Here is a 17588-nt window from a genome sequence, read left to right as displayed (position 1 = left end):
ATCTCCACAACAAATGAACTTTCTTCCTATATTTTTAAACATTTCCTCCATTTCATCTAAATCCAATTTTTTACACGGATTATAAAAATTTAATATATTAATACTTTCTTTATTAATCCAAATTTCCACAGATAACCATTCTAGTGAAGCTCCTTTTCCTAAAAATCTATACTGTATTCCTTGTTTTATAAATATTACACATCCTCCTCCACTTTCTTGTTCCCTATCTCTTCTAATACTATTATACCCTCTTATGACAAAATCTAACTCTGGTTTAAGCCATGTTTCTTGAATACAAATAATATCTGGTTTATTTTTCAAATAGTTTAAATATCCTTTAAATTCTTGTCCATTTGCTAACAAACTTCTTGCATTCCATTGTAAAATAAGCATTAAATTCTTCCTCCACCTTGCTTCCCATCTATTTCAAGCCTTTTATTTATCAACTCCCAAGATAAATCCTTCACAGCTAGAAATTTTTCTGCACCTTTCACTATAATCTTGATTTTTTCAGTTTTCTGTTTCACTTGATCAGTACAATTAATAACATAAGCCATGAATAAAATTAATTTATCCATTGTAATTTCCATTCCTGACATTGTTTTTTGACTTGGTCCACGATTTGGACTAGAAGACACTTGCTGATTTTTCTGAACTATTCTTTTTTCTTGAACACTTTTTGCTGCCTCTGCATAAGAAATGTTTTTAACTACTTTCAGCTGTTGAATTTCTGCTGCCTTTTTCCTTGCTTCACACCCTCCATATGCTACATTATGCTGACCACCGCAGTTACAACATTTCAACTGTACATCTGCTCCACATTCATCATATCGATGATCTCCACCACATTTAGCACATCTTTGCTTCCCTTTACACACTGATGCAATGTGACCATACCTTTGACATTTGTAACAGCGCAAGGGAGGAGGAATATAAGGTCTAACAGGAAAACTCAAGAACCCAATTTTCACTTTATCAGGAAGAACATCACCTTGAAACTCCAGAAGTATCGAAAAACTTTCTACTTTCTCCCCATCCACAGATTTTAACAATCTTTTCAATCTCCGCACTTCACCACCATGTATATTTCTTTTAAGTTTTTCTAAATCTTCCTCAAGCGGAATACCTGTGATTACACCACGTGATACTCTGTTTTCTCCAACAATTTTCTTTTCACTCACAACCTTTTTACAAATGTTATCAATCTGCATGCTTTTATTCTTTTGTTCTTCAGACTTACATTTTATCAACATATTACCATCTCGCAAGATTTTTACAAACTCAACCTCCCCTAGTTTCTTTTTTATTTCTCTAGACACTGCTATCGGACTGAGGTTTATGTTCATATCTTCCTTCCTGAATTTAAGTATTACCTTAAACTCCTCATTTACCATTTTCCTCCTAATCACTCTGTTTTCTTCATCTGAACTATATTCTTCTAAACTTCTCTTACTATTTAGGTTACCAATCTCTCTATCATCTTTCGAAACTTTTTCCTTCCCTCTACCCCTTCCTCTACCTACCGTAGTCCATTCGTCAAAATCCATATCATCTTCATCACCACCCCCATCTACCTTTGTGGTCATCCCAATCCAGTCACACTCCAGTTTATACCAACCGCCAAAATAACAATACCCTTTGTAAAGTTGTTTCAAAAACTCTCGCTGCTCGAACGCCAACCTTCCTCTTCCGCACTTCCTGGTGTCTTCGAGTCGTCCCAACAGCTGATTCAAATGATTGCATGACCATCAAGGGCTGCAGAAACCTGTTAATCACCCATAGATTCAATCCAGGTGTGTAACAGAAGAGAAACACCTAAAACATGCAGGGCAGGGGGGCCTGAGGACTGGAATTGAGAAACACTGCATTAAACTAATTTGATGTTCTTCTCTACAATGAGTTTCATGTACTTTCTTTTTGACAATCTGGAGTAAAAAATATGCTGTAAAGTAGAGAAACACACTGCGCACTCCTTACCTTCCATAATACTATATGTCATTTATGGTCATATTTGTGCAGAACCATCATCACCTTTTCATTTGATGCGTGACTTCTGATCATACATTTGCTCCCACAGCATTATATTCTAAAAATGAAGCACTTCTTGTGCTGGGTGTGCAAATATACAGTTGAAACTAAATGCTTAGCTACAATATATTAGAACACAGGTGTCAAACTCCAGTCCTCAATGGCCGGTGTCCTGCAGTTTTTAGATGTACCACAGGTACAAAACACTGGAATGAAATGGCTTAATTACCTCCTACTTGTGTAGATAAGTTCTCCAGAGCCTTGCTAATGACCTAATTATTCTATTCAGGTGTGGTGCAGCAGAGGCACATTTAAAAGTTGCAGGACACCAGCTCTTGAGGACTGGAGTTTGACACCCCTGTATTAGAAGATAACTTTTTTTCTCACTGCCTCTACAGTTATACTGAATCCTCAGACAATTGAGTGATATTAGTATTGCATGTAGTGTAAGTAAACACACATGCAAGGGTTAGCACATCTTGGCACATCTTTCTAAAAATCCAACGGTTTCATAATCTTCCTTTCAGCTGGACATCCTCCCAGAGGAGTTGCTTCCTTCTGTTTTCAAAGGCATTTCTGTTTTGATTAGCAGATATTCTCATGGTTAATCCTTTTACTTGCTATCATTAAATTCATTAATCTCTTTGGGCGGCTTCCAGTCTTCAAAAATTAAAGCAGTTAGGGAACACAGCTCTCTAGTGATCTGCCAGCACCTCTGGATGGAAACATTGCATGCAGCTCCACGTTTCATCCCGCGACGGAAGTTATGGACCATCCGACGGGAGAACGGGGAATCTGGTGAAGCATCACTTTAAAGGCCAGGCACTGTCTTGTTCAATATTTGTAAAAGCATCTTGTCAGTGACCCTAGAGATTCTCATCCACACGAGCTGCTGCAATAAAGCTGTAAAGTCTGCTTATGCAGATATCTTTTATTTCCCTCACACAATCATTTTCAGTTGGGCGTTATATCACAGCCAGTTTGCAAAAGCACAAGAAAAAAAAAAAACTTGCAGCATAATGCATTTTCTGCTGTGCACAACATTCAGCCACAGCTGATAGCAAGGCACTGTGGGCCAGCATTTAATCGGACACCTCAGGCAGTCACAAACTAAATCTGAGGGCTTTAAAGATAATTTGTAAGAAAACTCTACATCAGAGCTGTTAATGTGCAACGATGGTTCTCCAGAGAGGCTTCAAGCTGCTTCAGTGCTGCCTCGCAAGGGAAAGATATAATATTTATCAAATAGAATAACAGAGACTGTTTAATCTATTTATTTAAGCTAGCAATATGGAGTTCTCTTGGCTTCCTTGCTAAATGTTTTTGGGGTTAAACAAAGTAATCACAATCCCACTGGCATGGACAAATATAGCAGAAGTAAGCTAAAATGTTAGTTGAGTTTGATCTTTTTTTCTTTGATCCAAATTTGGAGGATCATACAAAAGTATTCACACCGAGTGACATTTTCCACATATTGTGATGTTATAGCTACATATTACAATATGTTTCTCTTTTCTTTTTCTTTTTTTTGATTCGGCGTTATAAGCCATGATTGATTTGCAAAGAAAGGAAAAAATCTTGTGTGGCTTTCAATCAAAATTCCAGACTCGTACAAATTTAAGGAGTAGGGAAAAATTGGATTTAGGTCTGAACATTGAGAATGATATATTCAGGAAGAGGCACAGATACAAATGAGCTTTGTATCTGTGCAGCTCCTCCATATTTACCTTGGGTCCGATGGCTCCATCTCTGATGACAATTAACAATTAACCTATTTTTATTGAAATTTTATTTCACAGACCAACACAAATGACAGCACATATCTAAGAACATTCTAAAGGCCTTGTATTAACATGTGTATGGACCTTTCAGACCATACATATGGTCTGAAAGGCCATGTGTATTTTTAGAAAGTAAACTTGATGTAATTTCAATTAAATAAAAACGTATCTAGGTGCAATATGTTGAGTTAAACAAAACTGATCCATTGCACTATTAAAACAAGCAAAAACGTTTAAAAATTCATATCTGCATGAAATTGTCCTATAATAACAGCTTCGTAAAAACTTCACTACTGTAAGTTACTCATGATAGTAAGGAAAACTTTATAAATGATCTGTGTGGGACTCCAGATACAGTCTTTTGCATTTAAGCTCTTCTCAGATCCTAACGAGCTAACCAGGCCGGCAGTTGTGAAGTGTTAGATAATGGGTGGAGGTCACTGCTGGATGTGGCACAGGGGCAGCCAGCTGACAATCAGAGATCACCAGGCAGAATATTTGCATAGTTGGCATAAAATTATGTGCAAGAAATCGAACATATTAAGAGTTGTACTGAAAAATAAAGAAATGATTGCCAAAGTGTTTCACATGCAAATCTGACAGTGAGAACATATTACCAAGAAAGTCTTCAGTTTGGAAGGAAGGTCTCAGCATTCAAAACATGTCAAAAATGTCTACTAGAATAGATGTATAAATTACTGGATTTCTTCCCTTCCCTTGTTTCTTGAAGATTTTTCATCTCTTCTCCAAAACAATTTGTTTTTGTTGAAGTTTGGATTTTTTTATTTATTTTTTTACTGTATTGGTTTTCAGCTTCCTCTCAAAATCCAAACACATGCATACCTATGTGTAGCTAATAATTTATTTAACATTGAAGCTTAAAATGTTTGTCTAGGCTTTTTAGTTATTCAATTCATTTAAACTAATATGAGGGTGTGAATGAGTGTGGATTGGTTTGTCTTTCAGATGTATCTGTGTTGCATTTGTACACCATGCAAAGGTTTTAAAGAATTAAAGACTGATATATTTCACTTAATGTTCTGTATTTATATGGTACGAGCTTCACTTACTGTAATAATTTACCACATTTTTTAAAACTTTTTGACAATATTTTAATTTCTTGAGTCGTATTAGTCAGTCACAGATTAGCTATGTGCGCCATCTTCTGGCGACCCAAAACATTGCAAAGAATGTAGGAAAGAAGATGAATATGTTTTGACTTTAATCAAGAAAAGGAGATAAGAACTGTGCTTTGACAAGAAAGTCTTTGGTTTTCATTTTCATCCTATGTGATAAATGGCATGTTTTCCTTAATTTTTTTTTTTTTTAGCGAATTTAGATTTTTTTCAAAGCAGGGAGAAAATATTTGCAAATACAAAATGAAGTCTGATCCTCTGGTATTGGAGATCTTACCCAGAAAGAAAGAGGATTTTTCCTCCTTTGCCTTCAGTGCTGTATGTAGCAGGTACGAAAACTGATTTTAACGTAAAGATTTAATTTATTGTTTCCACACATTATTTACACATTGACAACTTATGAAGAGTATTCATACACAAACTGTTCACAGAGCAGCTTAATGTGTGAATTTTTCTCATAATAAAAATCCGTCCCTGCAACATATTTGCTACAAACACACCTTAAAAATTGGAAACAGAAAAGACTTTCAGTAGCCCTTGACATTATACACCCACTCGGACCTTTGCTTCCTTGCACAGTCGGTTTTTCCCCTCAGTAAAGTCAACTGTTCTGTAAGGGACTGAGCTATGTGGATGGACCGTAAAAATAAAATTGGTGTTAAACTATTTATTTTCTTTTCCTTCCTGGCAAATAGAGCTTCCTACACTGTATAGATAATTCATGTAAAGTAAACAAGTATTTTCTTAATTTGCTCAAGTAAGCATTAAAGAAGCAACGCTCCCCTCCTCCCCTTTCCTTTCAAAGAAATGGTACAGTCCACCAACATTAGCTCAGCTCTCTGCTTGAATTCCTATCTGGATCCCACACAGTAAGTGGTTTTCTCGACAAGTTTAGTTTGATTTCTGTTTTAAAGTCTGCCATGGACATAAAATGTGGGGGGATATCCCATGAGACAAAGGATGCCGATGAAAATGTTCAGCAGATCTGTGATAAAGTAAGCACATTCCTCTACTGCCACACCTATTCGGACATGAACCCTTCCTACTCTCTGGGGTGATTAATTTGTATGCTGTCTCCTTATTTTTCCTCAGGTGAGGCCTGATGTGGAAGAGAAAGCAGGGAAGACCTATGATGTTTTTACAGCCAAGAGCTACAAGACTCAGCTTGTAGCTGGGACAAACTACTTCATTAAGGCAATTTTATCTGTAGAAGTTCAACTTTAGTTTAAGGCATCCTGTCCTTGATAGTGAAGTACTTTGCCATTGAGTCCTTTCAACATCCAATTGAACACATACACTTTCAAAATTAACAGCTGGCAAGTTATTGCATTTTAATTTATTAATTTACTATGGCTTAATGCTTTGTGCTCTGCAGAAATAGTCAACATCCCTTGAACTTTTTTACATTCTGTCACGTTACAACCACAAGTTTCAGCGACATTTCCAATGCTTTTAGAAACATAACAGACAGAGAGAAAGTAGTATATCATTTTTACTTTGACTCCTAATACTCCTACATATTGAGACTGCTTTTATTCCTGTGTTCTTTGGACAATAGCTAAAACTGAACTTGAATGTCCCGTTCTAGCACATGAATATACTTTCTGCCAAGCTCTTTTGCACAAATATAAAGAATGGTTGTCTGCTTCCACGTTTGATCTGTACTTAGCTTCTCCCATCTCCCCAATAAGTCTAACCAATTTTTATGTCCCTCCCAAAGAATACCATACTCGCAGCGTCATACTGCCATCACCATTTTTCACACTTCCTCAAATGGATTGTTCAAAATGAACAAATGTTAGTTTTTATGCAAGCCAGAGAGCTTAGCTTTGGTCTCCCCTGATCAGAGTAGCTGTAGTTTACTAAGATTGAATGATCTACATCTAATTAATTAGCTGACTAGATTATAGTTGTATCAGAATATATACATTATGCACTTTTTGGATTTATATTTGTACAGAATTTTTGAAAATGTTTCACTTTCATCTAATATGGAATCCCCAAAATGCATTCAAGTTGCAATGTGACAAAATGTAAAAAGCTCCAACTGTCAGTGATTACTTTCAGAAGCTACTGAAAGACACCAATTTTGCCACAAATATAAAGAATGGTCGTCAGGTAACCACATTTAGCATTAATTACATTGTTTTTCCCCAACTGAAGGACATCAACTTGATGTCACTGCATGCAGACTCTCCTTTACCATTTTTAATACATGAAAGGATCCTGTTTAACTTAGTTTATGGTGTCCCTTTCAGGTCCACATTGGTGGAGATGATTACATTCACCTCCGTGTTTGGAAAAAACTCCCATGTTATGGAGGAGATCTTAAGCTATCAGACATACAGGTCTCCAAGAGCCACCATGACTCCATTGATTACTTTTAAAAGGTTCACAGTCCAGGCACGGGATCCGGCGGCCAGCAGTGAAGACATCAAATCATCAATATCCAGCAACGATGAGGCAAAGAGAACCTCATGTATTAGTTAAATACAGCCATCAGCTTTTGTAAACTGTTTACTCCTCTTTATCTGTGACAGCTCACTTAGAGAGAATCTTGAAATTAACTCCTGCAAGTCACATGTTTTATGATGTGGTTATTCTGCCACGCTTCCTGCTTTATGACTTAAAAATATGAGCCTGTAAGCAGTTTGGCAATCCCTGATCTTTACCATTATTTACATCTCGGTTGCATCTTGTGACTGATGTTCCTTATTGTTTTGCACGCAGTACTCCCTGCAGACAAATGATGACTCATATGTCTGCAGCTTGATGTTCTTAAGTATATTGCATATGAAGAACATACCTCAAAGGAGTGCAGCTTCATCAGGGTTATTATTTTTTTGGATGTGAAATTCAACAACTCCTATGATGTAAAAGTAAAGGTTATTTTTTCTTTTTGGTTCAGTTGTAAAAATGTATGATTGCAGTCAATATGAATGGAATGGAGAAATTTTGTCTTAGGCTGTTTAAAGAACTTGGAAAATTCTGAAAGTTAATGCTATTGTGTCATTTAATGCTGCAACTCTATAACAACTCCCTAATGCTCAACACTCTATTGTTTTGTCTCTTTAGATGTCTGGTAACTGAATAAAACTGGTTCTTTAAATGCAAATAGTTTTCTTGGGATATAATTCAAACTATTGACAGACGACTTGGATCCAAAGTTGCTCCTTATCTTCTTACACTTCATTTAATAACTCTACACTCTAAAAACATTGCATTTAATGTGTGATAGTTTCTTGATTTTAAGGTGTTACTACATTGTATTTATTTGTTCATATGTTATTCCAGCTGGGATTAAAACATATTGCTAGTTAATAAACGACACAATAAAATTCAATTCAGTATCTGTAACTGAAAAAAGGGGGAACGGAGGGTGGAAAGAGGCAAAGAGGAAGGAGAACTGAGTGAGGTGTTTGGTTTGTGGGTTTCACCATGACTCATGTTTGTCCCAAAGCTCTCTCCTTATTCCGCTATTACCAGAAGAACTGGGCCTCAAAATTAAGCCAGCTGTGTCAGTGAAGGATCCACTCCTCGGTCTGAACCAGGCGAGTCGGATGAGGGAAGCATGTGAAATGTAGAATGCCTGTGCCTTTAAAAAGAAAAGCGTAGAAAGCTTAAATCAATACTATATCAATGCTGCTTAGCCTCCATTTAGAAACCAATGCAATTGGTTCATTCTACCATTGTCATCGGAGTCTAAATTAAAATAAAAACACACCTCTCTCCACTTTGTGATGGTACACTCCAAGGCGCTGCTGCATCATGTGATTTACTGACTCAACTTAAAAGCCTCACAGATAGACTGGTTGGATATTTCTTGGTTTTCTCTCGTTTGTCGCATTTGTACTGACTAGTCAACATGCTGTGTGGAGGTACAACAGCAGCGGCACAGGACGCCACGGCCGAAATTCAGGAGATATGTAATACAGTAAGGGAAAACCTGCTTCTTGACTAAAAATACTGCAAATTAAAAGCAGACCTGCTCAAATCAGCCCTGTCTGACTTTTTCCTTGTTGCTGTCTCGTTGTTTTTCAGATGAAGACTAAAGTGGAGCAGAAAGCAGGAAAGACCTATGAAACCTTCACCGCCAAGAGCTACAAGAGTCAGGTTGTAGCGGGGACCAACTTCTTCATAAAGGTAGATGCAACCCTGAAAGCTTTTACATACATTAAATGCCTTATTTTCTCTCTGATGATCTATGTGGTTGGCTGCTGGAAACAGTCAACAGTACTTGTAGTTACTGTCTTATTAGCAGTTGACATTAGAAAGGACTCCAGATGGGGTTTTTTAATTGTGTGAATCTGCCATGACTCATCCTTTCCTTACGATTCGCCTAGCATGACCGAAACCAGAGGCATAGATACACAGCTACTACTAGTGAGACGGAGTCCCTCCTGTGCAAAAGGTGCAGGACACCTTTTGGTTTGCCGGTGTTATGCCGAGAATTGCATGCCCTGTCGCGGGAGCGCGCATCGCTCTAAACTCTCTAACACCTGATATAACCCGGAAACACATTCAGTCCAGCACCAAGAGAAATGGAACAACTGCTTTGTTAGCATTTGTAGTTTCATTTTACAATAGTCGTTTATCTTTTTCATGTTTCGTCCTCCGTTGCACGGGATTCAAGTCTAAATTTAATCACTTTTAACGTTTCTTTCTTTGATACATACCATAGACAAACACAATGTAACAGACTGTGTGCATCTAACATGCACTAATTGCAAATTGCTAAGCTATGGGCGAGTGGAACTACAAAACAAACAAGTGCATCGTGGGTAATGTAGTATTAAGTGAGGGCATGGATTTAACACACAAACTAGTGCATAATCTCAAAGTAGAAGAACCATGCATGTTTTTTATTTATTATTATTATTTTCACTTTTTAAGACAAAAAAAAATCCGAGGTTGCAACTCTTAATGCTTTAGATAGAGCACAATCTCTCGATTGTTTTTGTTGTTTGTGTCATCTGTTGTGACAATATGAAAAAGTTCAAGTAGTATTACATATTATTATACATAATTAAGGGTTTGCCCAAGTGAGTGCAGTGTAAACTGTTAGCTTTAATTGTTTTCAGGTCCATGTCGGAGGTGACGAGCATATTCACATCCGTGTTTTCAAGAAACTCCCATGCCACGGACAGGATTGTGAGCTGACCAATATTCAGCTCTCCAAGAGCCACCAGGACCCCATTGAGTTCTTCTGAACAACAGGCTTTTCAAACAACCCTCCAGTGCCTACACACTGCGTCCTCCATCTAATCTTCCCCAACCACGTCATCTTTCTACTCTCATACTGTAGTAACTGACCATGTGTTCAGTGTGGATCATGAATGAAATCTGTTACGGAAATCGTTTTGTACCATATGTTTGAATAAACGAGTGAAAATTGAATTTTGACTTGTTTTTCTTCGCCTTTGCTGTTGTAGTTGCTTAAGATCTCAAAATATAAATATGGTAGATATATGGGAAAGTAGCTGAAACATCTTTTCCTCTTCATCCTACAAGAGTAAATTCACAAAATGTACCGTCTCCTGAGCACAGGCATCCTAACAACTGTTTACTTTCGAGACAAAAGTCTTAAATGTTTTTAAAATGAAGAAAAAGCAAAATACTTGAGACACAGCTTTCCTTTCTGGGCTTTTATCATCCTGTTGCACAACCTGCAGAGAAGTGGACTTTATCCCTTCTCGTAGGAAATGAGCCACATTGCAGTGGCAGGCACAAAATAATCTTCCTTATTGTCGGTCTGTTGAAAATGTTAGAACTGTTGATGTGGCTTCAGGCACTTTATGGATTTGTCATAAAATTCTCACATAATTTCATTTCTATTACTCAAAGTTTGTGTTTTTTTTATGATTTGAATTTGGTCTGTGCCATAAACAAAATCTTTTGGCAGGTTTGCATCGGAATCGATTTTATAATCAGCATTTTGAACTCAATGTCTTTGTAAGATTGTATTAATTTCATGTCTTGACAAGCATATGTACTGAACCATGGATCTCACCACACCCCAAAGAAAAATGATACTGTCACATACCTTTTAACATAACAAATTTCAGCTAAAAAATAATGGGTGAAGTTGCAGACTCAGATGTTACCATAGAGATGGTCATAATAAAAATTGCACCATTCTCTTATTAGAAACTGTGCAAGCATATACTAAAAGTATTCGTAAAGAAAAAAAGTTTGTTCTGTAACCTGAACCTGTCATGTTGGGTTTTAATCGTCTGACCCACATGCAAGAACACCCACAGAACAAGGGAAATCAGTAAAATGATATTTATTGCAGGGAATGACAGTCAGAGGAAAAGGGGAAAAACTGGTCCGGAGAGGATTCGATGCTTCTGGTTGGAGCTAAGGGTGAGAGAGTATGGTGAGTTCGATGACTGGAGGAAATGGTAAACAGCAAAAAACTTAACGTTCTTACTTCAGCTGAGATGATACGGACCGGGGGGGGGGAAGATCTGAAGGATCCTGGCCGGATTACTTGAGGTTGAGTGTTGCTGCTTCGCTAATGGTGGTGGGGCAGCTCTGGAGGGCGGACGAGATCTGGGCGGGTTTCGTTATGGCCGGAGAGAGGAGGGCAGCGAGCGTGGAGATCCGATCACCAAGGTGGGATTCAGGGACTTGGGCATCCGGTGGGCAATAATCCACCGGCGTCACAAGGAGAGGTTCTGCGCTGGATTTCCACTAAGGGGTTCACAGCTTCTGTAGTGAGAGTTCCTATGGAGGCACAAAAAAAAACAAAGAATCACTAGAAATTCACAAAGTTCGATCACTGGATAACTTCAGATGGCCTGTAATACCAAAAACTGGCAAAACACTCTGGCACTGGTGTGTGGGCTGCCTCCTCCTCTTATGCTCCTCCAAATGAGATCATGCAGTGCAGGTGATGAATATCAGCTGGTCCACGCCCTCCAGGAATGGCTGCCAGGCGCCCCCTGAAGGATGGACGGGGAAACAGCAACCCCAACCACAGACAGGAAACACCCAGGAACCCAACAGAACCCAAAAGAGAGCAGCTCAAATTTACTGAAAACGCTGAAGTGAAGCAGAAATCTGAGTAAAAGTTAGGCTGCTAAAATAAAGGCTAAAAACATTAATTGTGAAAGAAACCTCTTAATTTTAAAATTCAGCAGACACCGAAAAGGCAAAGCTAAGTCTCAGCATGGAAATTCTTGCTCTGGATGATCCCAAAAGGCAAAGATGATTAACCTGCTGGTCAGAGCAGACTTAAAGGTTTTATTGTCCTCGTTTGAAAAACGTGGGCAGCTCCCTGTTGTGCCTGAAACCACCACAATAAGGTGACTGTTGGAAAAAACCCAGTTGTTGGGTGATTATAAAAACTTATGTTGCATGCTACGGGACCTGTATTTGGATGCATTTTTCAAGAGGATAAGTGATGTCAAAATTCTGTTTGTCGTCATTCAAGATGAGGAACTAACTAACTTATTTTCTCAATGTTGAAAAGTGCTGATCCAAAGTTTTGTTTTTTTGTTTTTTTTACCGAAAACAGTCTATTTTTTACATTTTCCCTTCATCACTCTAGCCAGCAGAAGAGAAATAGATTCAGTGGTTGTGCTCCTGCCTGTTTTTGTTCTTTCCCTGGTTCACCACACCTGAATGAATTGATGGTACATTCATCAGCATGGTTCTGTCCTCTGTGCTCTTTAGTTCCTTGTATCAATGATGGTTGGAGGGCTTCCCATTTTCATTATTCCTCATTTATTTTGCCTGCAGCTGCACCCATTTTGTTGTTTTACCATAATGTTTAAACTTTAATGTTTAAACTTTAAATTGAAGCTGCAGCAGTTTGAGTCTAAAGAGACTCTGACTGGATCATGATGATGACCTCTGACCTCCAAGGTTTTCCTCCCGTTTATTTTCTCGTGTCTGTCATTTATTGTTTGTCTCTTTGGATCAATAAAGATCCAATTCAAACTGGGCTCCATTTAGAGGCTTCACAGAGTTTTGATCTGAACTGGATTCAACTGGAAAGTTGATCTTTTTTCTCTCTGATTCATTTTCATCCTGGAACCAGAAATGGTCTGAGAATGGAAACATGGGAATCATTTTCAGTTCAGCTTTGAAGCCATGAAAGACACTTCAAACCTCTTTTCTCTGCTGCTTCGTCCTTCTGTTGACATGAAAATGTTCCTCAAAGCTCCACAGATAAAAAGATGCTTCACTGGAAACTGCAGCGAAACTTCAGCTTCCATCAGAGAAACCAGTTTAACCAGTTTAGAACTGGATGTCCTACAGAAACTCTGATCTTAGAGCAGTTTTCAGAAACATGTGGAACCTGGAAAATAAAGATTTTATATATTTTATGTTCATTGTAAAAGCTAAATCTTGAAGTTTTACGTCATCATTGATTCTCAGCTTTAATTTCTCTCAGTTTGTTTTGGTTTTTACTTTTTTAACTCCATATTTCATGTTTTGAGTTTTCTAGAGAACTTCGGGCTCTTTACTGTGATTTTACTGATTTATTCAAACCTCAGAGAATCACTGGGATAATGTGCTGATTGGTTCATGTTTGATTTTCATAATTCTTCTAATGTAATGTGGGTTGCTGGGTGTTTAACGACCAAATAAAGTTTTTAAAAAATCTTTGTGTATTTTTTATGCAGCTGATTGTGTACACATATAATAAATAAACTTGTCTTGTACATTCTGCGTCTTCTTCTCACACTTTTTGCCTGAGAGGAGAGTCTCTCCCTCAACCTAGGTACCCTTAGTTTAAACTTTAAGGTTTAAAGAGCTGTTGCTCTTTTTGCTTCAGCTATTAAATATTCCTTTTCTTTCCTTCTTTCTGTGCAACCATGAAAGCTGTGATCCCACCCGGCCCGGCTCAGTTGTTACCTGGTACCAGGAGGAGTTGGTTCTGATGCACCATACATCTGAAATAAAGTTGCTTGTCGCAGCCTTTCGTTCCAAAAAAGCAAAAAATAAAAACTCCAATAAAGGCTGTGGGTGGTAACAGGCGGTTTGGGATTTGTACGCACTTTGACTCGATTCATTTATTGCAAAAGTAGAAATAAAGGTCTTGTAACTTAGTTGAAATGAAAAATAATCTCAATTTAATGTTTGAAGGTGTAAACAAGTGTTCAAAAAAAAAAAATCATTCTACCAAACCTCCCGTCCACACCAGACATCCACCAAACAATCCACCCAGCACCCGGTGTGTTCTTAATTAATTACTTAAATTGGTGGGAGGGTCTAACAATTAACAACGTAAATTAAACAATTCCAAATATAAAAATTAATGACAAATTTTGATTCTAAATTAACTTAAATATATTCCAACTACCCAAAGAACAAAACAAAATTGGTAGAAATGATAAACTACAAAACCTTAGCATAAATGGCCACGACAGTTGCTCCTAAAGTCATCAGTTGGACCTGTCTGGTTCTTCATCTGGTCTCTGTCATGTTGTTTTGAACTCTCCGAACCCACATGCAAAGACTCTCTCAGGAGATCAGATTAAAGATTTATTTACAAAAGACAATTGGTGTGTAATGCAGGAGCGTCTGATCAGGAGCGGACCGGTGTGATCGAACAGCTGGTAGGTGGGCGTAACTCGTCAGGGAGCTCAGCGGATGGAACTGCAAATCCCGTACTTCGCATGGAGTGTCCAGACAACAGGGAGCCTAGGAATCACAGAAAGGTACAGGACAGGTAAGCGTGCGAAACAGACTGGATATCTTTCTAGAGATCTCAGGACCAGATGTACCACAAAGGCGACAACACTTTGGCGACGAAGTGCCGGGAACCCGCTCCTAATATGCTCCCGCTGATGATCCACAGGTGTGCCGAAACACACCTGTGGAGAGGGTGTGTGAATACGGCAGCGAGCTCTCGAACGCCACCTAGAAGGAAACCAGAGGAACTGCTGAAGCCGCAGATCCTGACAGTCTCTGGTAGTTCAGGCAAGATGAAGAAGTTCCAATAGGTTCCAAATCTCATTATTTCTCAAGCAAATGATGCTGAGGGGTGCTGGTCAGGTCCTGAAACTGTTAAACGGACCTGGGTGGTGCACAGAATGGAAAATTGGTGAAGTACAAAAAGAAGTGCTCATTTGACCAAACTTGATTCGTATTCTCCCTCCAACCCTCTGCAGGTCCCCGCCATGTTTGGTGGTCCTAGCCCATTCCTTTCATGTAGCTGCCATAGACTCCCGTTCATTTTTCGACCTAGTCAAAGTCTGGCTAGGAACGTCTTATCGAGCTGGGACTTAACCCTAACTTCAGTGGCCTCTTACCTCAACCAGGTTTCAACACATTTTGATTTGTTTTTTAGCTCAATTTTTTAAATAAATCAGCTGAGCTTTAAAAACTCGTCTGAGTTTCTGTTGAATGAAGGAGCTTTGCCTCAATGCTGCTCGGCTCACCAGGAATTGGCCTTAAAAGTAAATGTTTAAACAGATTTTCTCTCCTTTTACTTTTTAAGGAGTAAAAAGGAACAGATGAACTCATGTTCCTTCATGTTTATTGGAATAAACATGAGTTCATTCCAATAAACTCATGTTATTGGAATGAACTCAGCTCAGCTTTAAAAAGTCATCTCAGTGATAACTGTTGGATGATGGAGTTTTATCTTAATGCTTCTCTGAAGGGGCTTGAATTTGGTTTTAAAAGTCTGATATTTTAACCAAGTTTTATTTTGTTTTATTTGTCTTTTCAAACTCTGTTTTGAAGACAGAAATCACAGCTCAGCTTCTGATTTCATTGTTGAGCTCCTGCTAGGTGCCACAAATGTGTATTATCACGGTTCTGAACATCAGAAATGGACCTTAAAAAACCCAGAATGCATTGCATGGTGGGGCTTCATATTTTAGCTTCTAGTTCAGCTGTTTTTGCTGCAACCCCTAACAAACCATATACTGTTTTCATCAAAATGAACTCCTCTATCAAACTAGATGACTTAGAATGAATTTGGAAACTTGTAGAAAATCAGCACCATGAGTCAGAATGGGGTGTTTATTGTTGAACTGCTGCCTGCTGCGAGCTTCAACACACAAAAAAAACAAAAACAAACAAAAAACCTCCTGCTGGCTGCTTTGGGTAAGTACCGTTACTTCTTAATGTGGTCATGGACTTAAAACTGAGAGTTCTAGAGGTCTTGCCGGTTTGAACCCCAGCAAGTGTCTAGAGATCTGGAAGGCAGCAGTTGGTCCAGGTTCTTCTTCCTTGGGAGAATGGCTGGGTGATGATGACTTGGTATGACTGCTAATGCTCATCCTCCTGGTTAGCGTTATGACACGGGCAGCCATACCAATCTGGTGCAGAACTGCTTGTGTGCAGTTCACTTTGGCTAGCTTGATAAAGGTGAGTCAGTGCCCCACCAAGCAGACTCCCAGTACTCTACCCAGACCAGCACAGAATCAACGGAGAACTCTTCTGCTTCCTGGGCATGTTAACCTTGCAGTGTTAACGGATAGCACGTGGGAAAGGTGACTCTAGGACTCGGGAGTCTTGAATGCAGTCCAATCTTCTATAGCCTCACAAGCTAAACCAAGACCATTTTGGCAGCTTCCATGCAGAAAAGCATGATGCTCTTCTTTGTGTGTCACACATTGGTCTTTGCAGTACATCAGCCAGCTATTGGCTATAGCAAGGTCCTTAATTACTACCCTCAATTTCCATTTTTTTGCCACTTGTGTGGTGGCAACTCATAAGGTCAATTACACCCATCTTGGAGTTGTATATATATGGACAATACTGGGTTGTGAGATGGTCACTTATTTCAGTTTGACATCTTTGTGAGGTGTCTTGCAGGATTAGGTAATTATGCAAGTAGTGGCATGCTAACCCTGTGCCACTACCTTTTTTTTTTTTTTTTACCAGAATACTGTTTGGATCAGATTTAATGTTTGAACTTTAGTGTTTGAACTTTAGTGTTTAAACTTTAACCAGGTGACTCATCCAATCACTGAACAGATGCTTAGAACAGATAAATGTGTGGATGTGCCAAAACTTTCTCCAGCTGAACAGAAACAAAACTGAAGTTATTATTTTTGGACCTAAAGAGTAACGATCTAGAGTCAACGCACAGCTTCAGTTATTACAACTGAAAACCAGCGATCAGGCCCGAAACCTGGGAGTAGTGATGGACTCTGACCTGAACCTACAGAGCCACATAAAGACAGTTACAAAGTCGGCCTTCTATCACCTGAAGAACATTTCCAGGATTAAAAGACTAATGTCTCAGCCAGATCTAGAGAAACTCTTCCATGCGTTCATCTTCAGTCGTATTGATTATTGCAACAGCGTCTTCACAGGTCTGTCCAACAAATTACTCAAACAGCTGCAGCTGATCCAGAATGCTGCTGCTCGCGTTCTCACTAAAACCATGAAGATAGAGAACACAACACCAGTTTTAAAGTCCCTCCACTGGCTCCCTGTAGCTCAAAGAATAGACTTTAAAATACTGTTAGTTTATAAATCACTGAACGGCTTAGCACCACAATACATTAAAGATCTGCTTTTATTGTATCAACCTTCCAGACCTCTCAGGTCTTCCGGTTCTGGTCTGCTCTGCATCCCCAGAACCAAACGAGGAGAAGCAGCTTTCAGCATCTATGCACCACAAATTTGGAACAAACTTCCAGAAAACTGTAAAACAGCTGAAACACTG

At 38.7% G+C, this 17588-nt stretch overlaps 2 protein-coding genes and 2 long non-coding RNA genes across 5 annotated transcripts; 2 read left to right on the top strand and 2 right to left on the bottom strand.

Annotated features, from left to right (window-relative positions):
* Window positions 1-5747: 5747 nt before the first annotated feature.
* On the top strand, window positions 5748-8060 carry LOC116711990 (cystatin-B-like). The gene is made up of 3 exons (XM_032551649.1): window positions 5748-5940; window positions 6038-6139; window positions 7204-8060. Exons 1-3 carry the CDS (start codon window positions 5866-5868, stop codon window positions 7330-7332), a joined length of 306 nt encoding a protein of 101 aa, XP_032407540.1. The 5' UTR covers window positions 5748-5865; the 3' UTR covers window positions 7333-8060.
* A 642-nt stretch (window positions 8061-8702) lies between these two features.
* Window positions 8703-10342, top strand: LOC116711991 (cystatin-B-like). The gene is made up of 3 exons (XM_032551650.1): window positions 8703-8879; window positions 8987-9088; window positions 10027-10342. The coding sequence occupies exons 1-3, from the start codon at window positions 8811-8813 to the stop codon at window positions 10153-10155; spliced, it is 300 nt and encodes a 99-aa protein (XP_032407541.1). The 5' UTR covers window positions 8703-8810; the 3' UTR covers window positions 10156-10342.
* Window positions 10343-11215: 873 nt separating this feature from the next.
* Window positions 11216-12267, bottom strand: LOC116711979 (uncharacterized). 2 transcript variants are annotated; one of them, XR_004337371.1, is made up of 3 exons: window positions 11758-11891; window positions 11379-11674; window positions 11216-11305 (listed from the first exon to the last, which is right to left on the bottom strand). It is a non-coding gene; the product is annotated as an uncharacterized LOC116711979 (long non-coding RNA). The 2 variants fall into 2 exon arrangements; XR_004337370.1 differs by having other exon boundaries at window positions 11379-12267.
* A 2163-nt stretch (window positions 12268-14430) lies between these two features.
* Window positions 14431-14873, bottom strand: LOC116712027 (uncharacterized). Its single transcript, XR_004337401.1, has 2 exons — window positions 14686-14873; window positions 14431-14602 (listed from the first exon to the last, which is right to left on the bottom strand). It is a non-coding gene; the product is annotated as an uncharacterized LOC116712027 (long non-coding RNA).
* Between the last annotated feature and the right edge of the window lie 2715 nt (window positions 14874-17588).

Source organism: Xiphophorus hellerii, chromosome 21, assembly GCF_003331165.1.
Source record: "Xiphophorus hellerii strain 12219 chromosome 21, Xiphophorus_hellerii-4.1, whole genome shotgun sequence".
Lineage (NCBI taxonomy): Eukaryota > Metazoa > Chordata > Actinopteri > Cyprinodontiformes > Poeciliidae > Xiphophorus > Xiphophorus hellerii.
This window is presented reverse-complemented; position numbering and strand designations above follow the sequence as displayed.

What these genes read in the sequence shown, in the direction of transcription:
- LOC116711990 (XM_032551649.1), top strand. Translation starts at nt 5,866, where the DNA reads ATGGACATAAAATGTGGGGGGATATCCCATGAGACAAAGGATGCCGAT. An exon ending in TTCAGCAGATCTGTGATAAA is followed by an intron (nt 5,941 to 6,037) that starts GTAAGCACATTC and finishes ATTTTTCCTCAG; the next exon opens with GTGAGGCCTGATGTGGAAGA. An exon ending in GGACAAACTACTTCATTAAG is followed by an intron (nt 6,140 to 7,203) that starts GCAATTTTATCT and finishes TGTCCCTTTCAG; the next exon opens with GTCCACATTGGTGGAGATGA.
- LOC116711991 (XM_032551650.1), top strand. Translation starts at nt 8,811, where the DNA reads ATGCTGTGTGGAGGTACAACAGCAGCGGCACAGGACGCCACGGCCGAA. An exon ending in TTCAGGAGATATGTAATACA is followed by an intron (nt 8,880 to 8,986) that starts GTAAGGGAAAAC and finishes GTTGTTTTTCAG; the next exon opens with ATGAAGACTAAAGTGGAGCA. An exon ending in GGACCAACTTCTTCATAAAG is followed by an intron (nt 9,089 to 10,026) that starts GTAGATGCAACC and finishes AATTGTTTTCAG; the next exon opens with GTCCATGTCGGAGGTGACGA.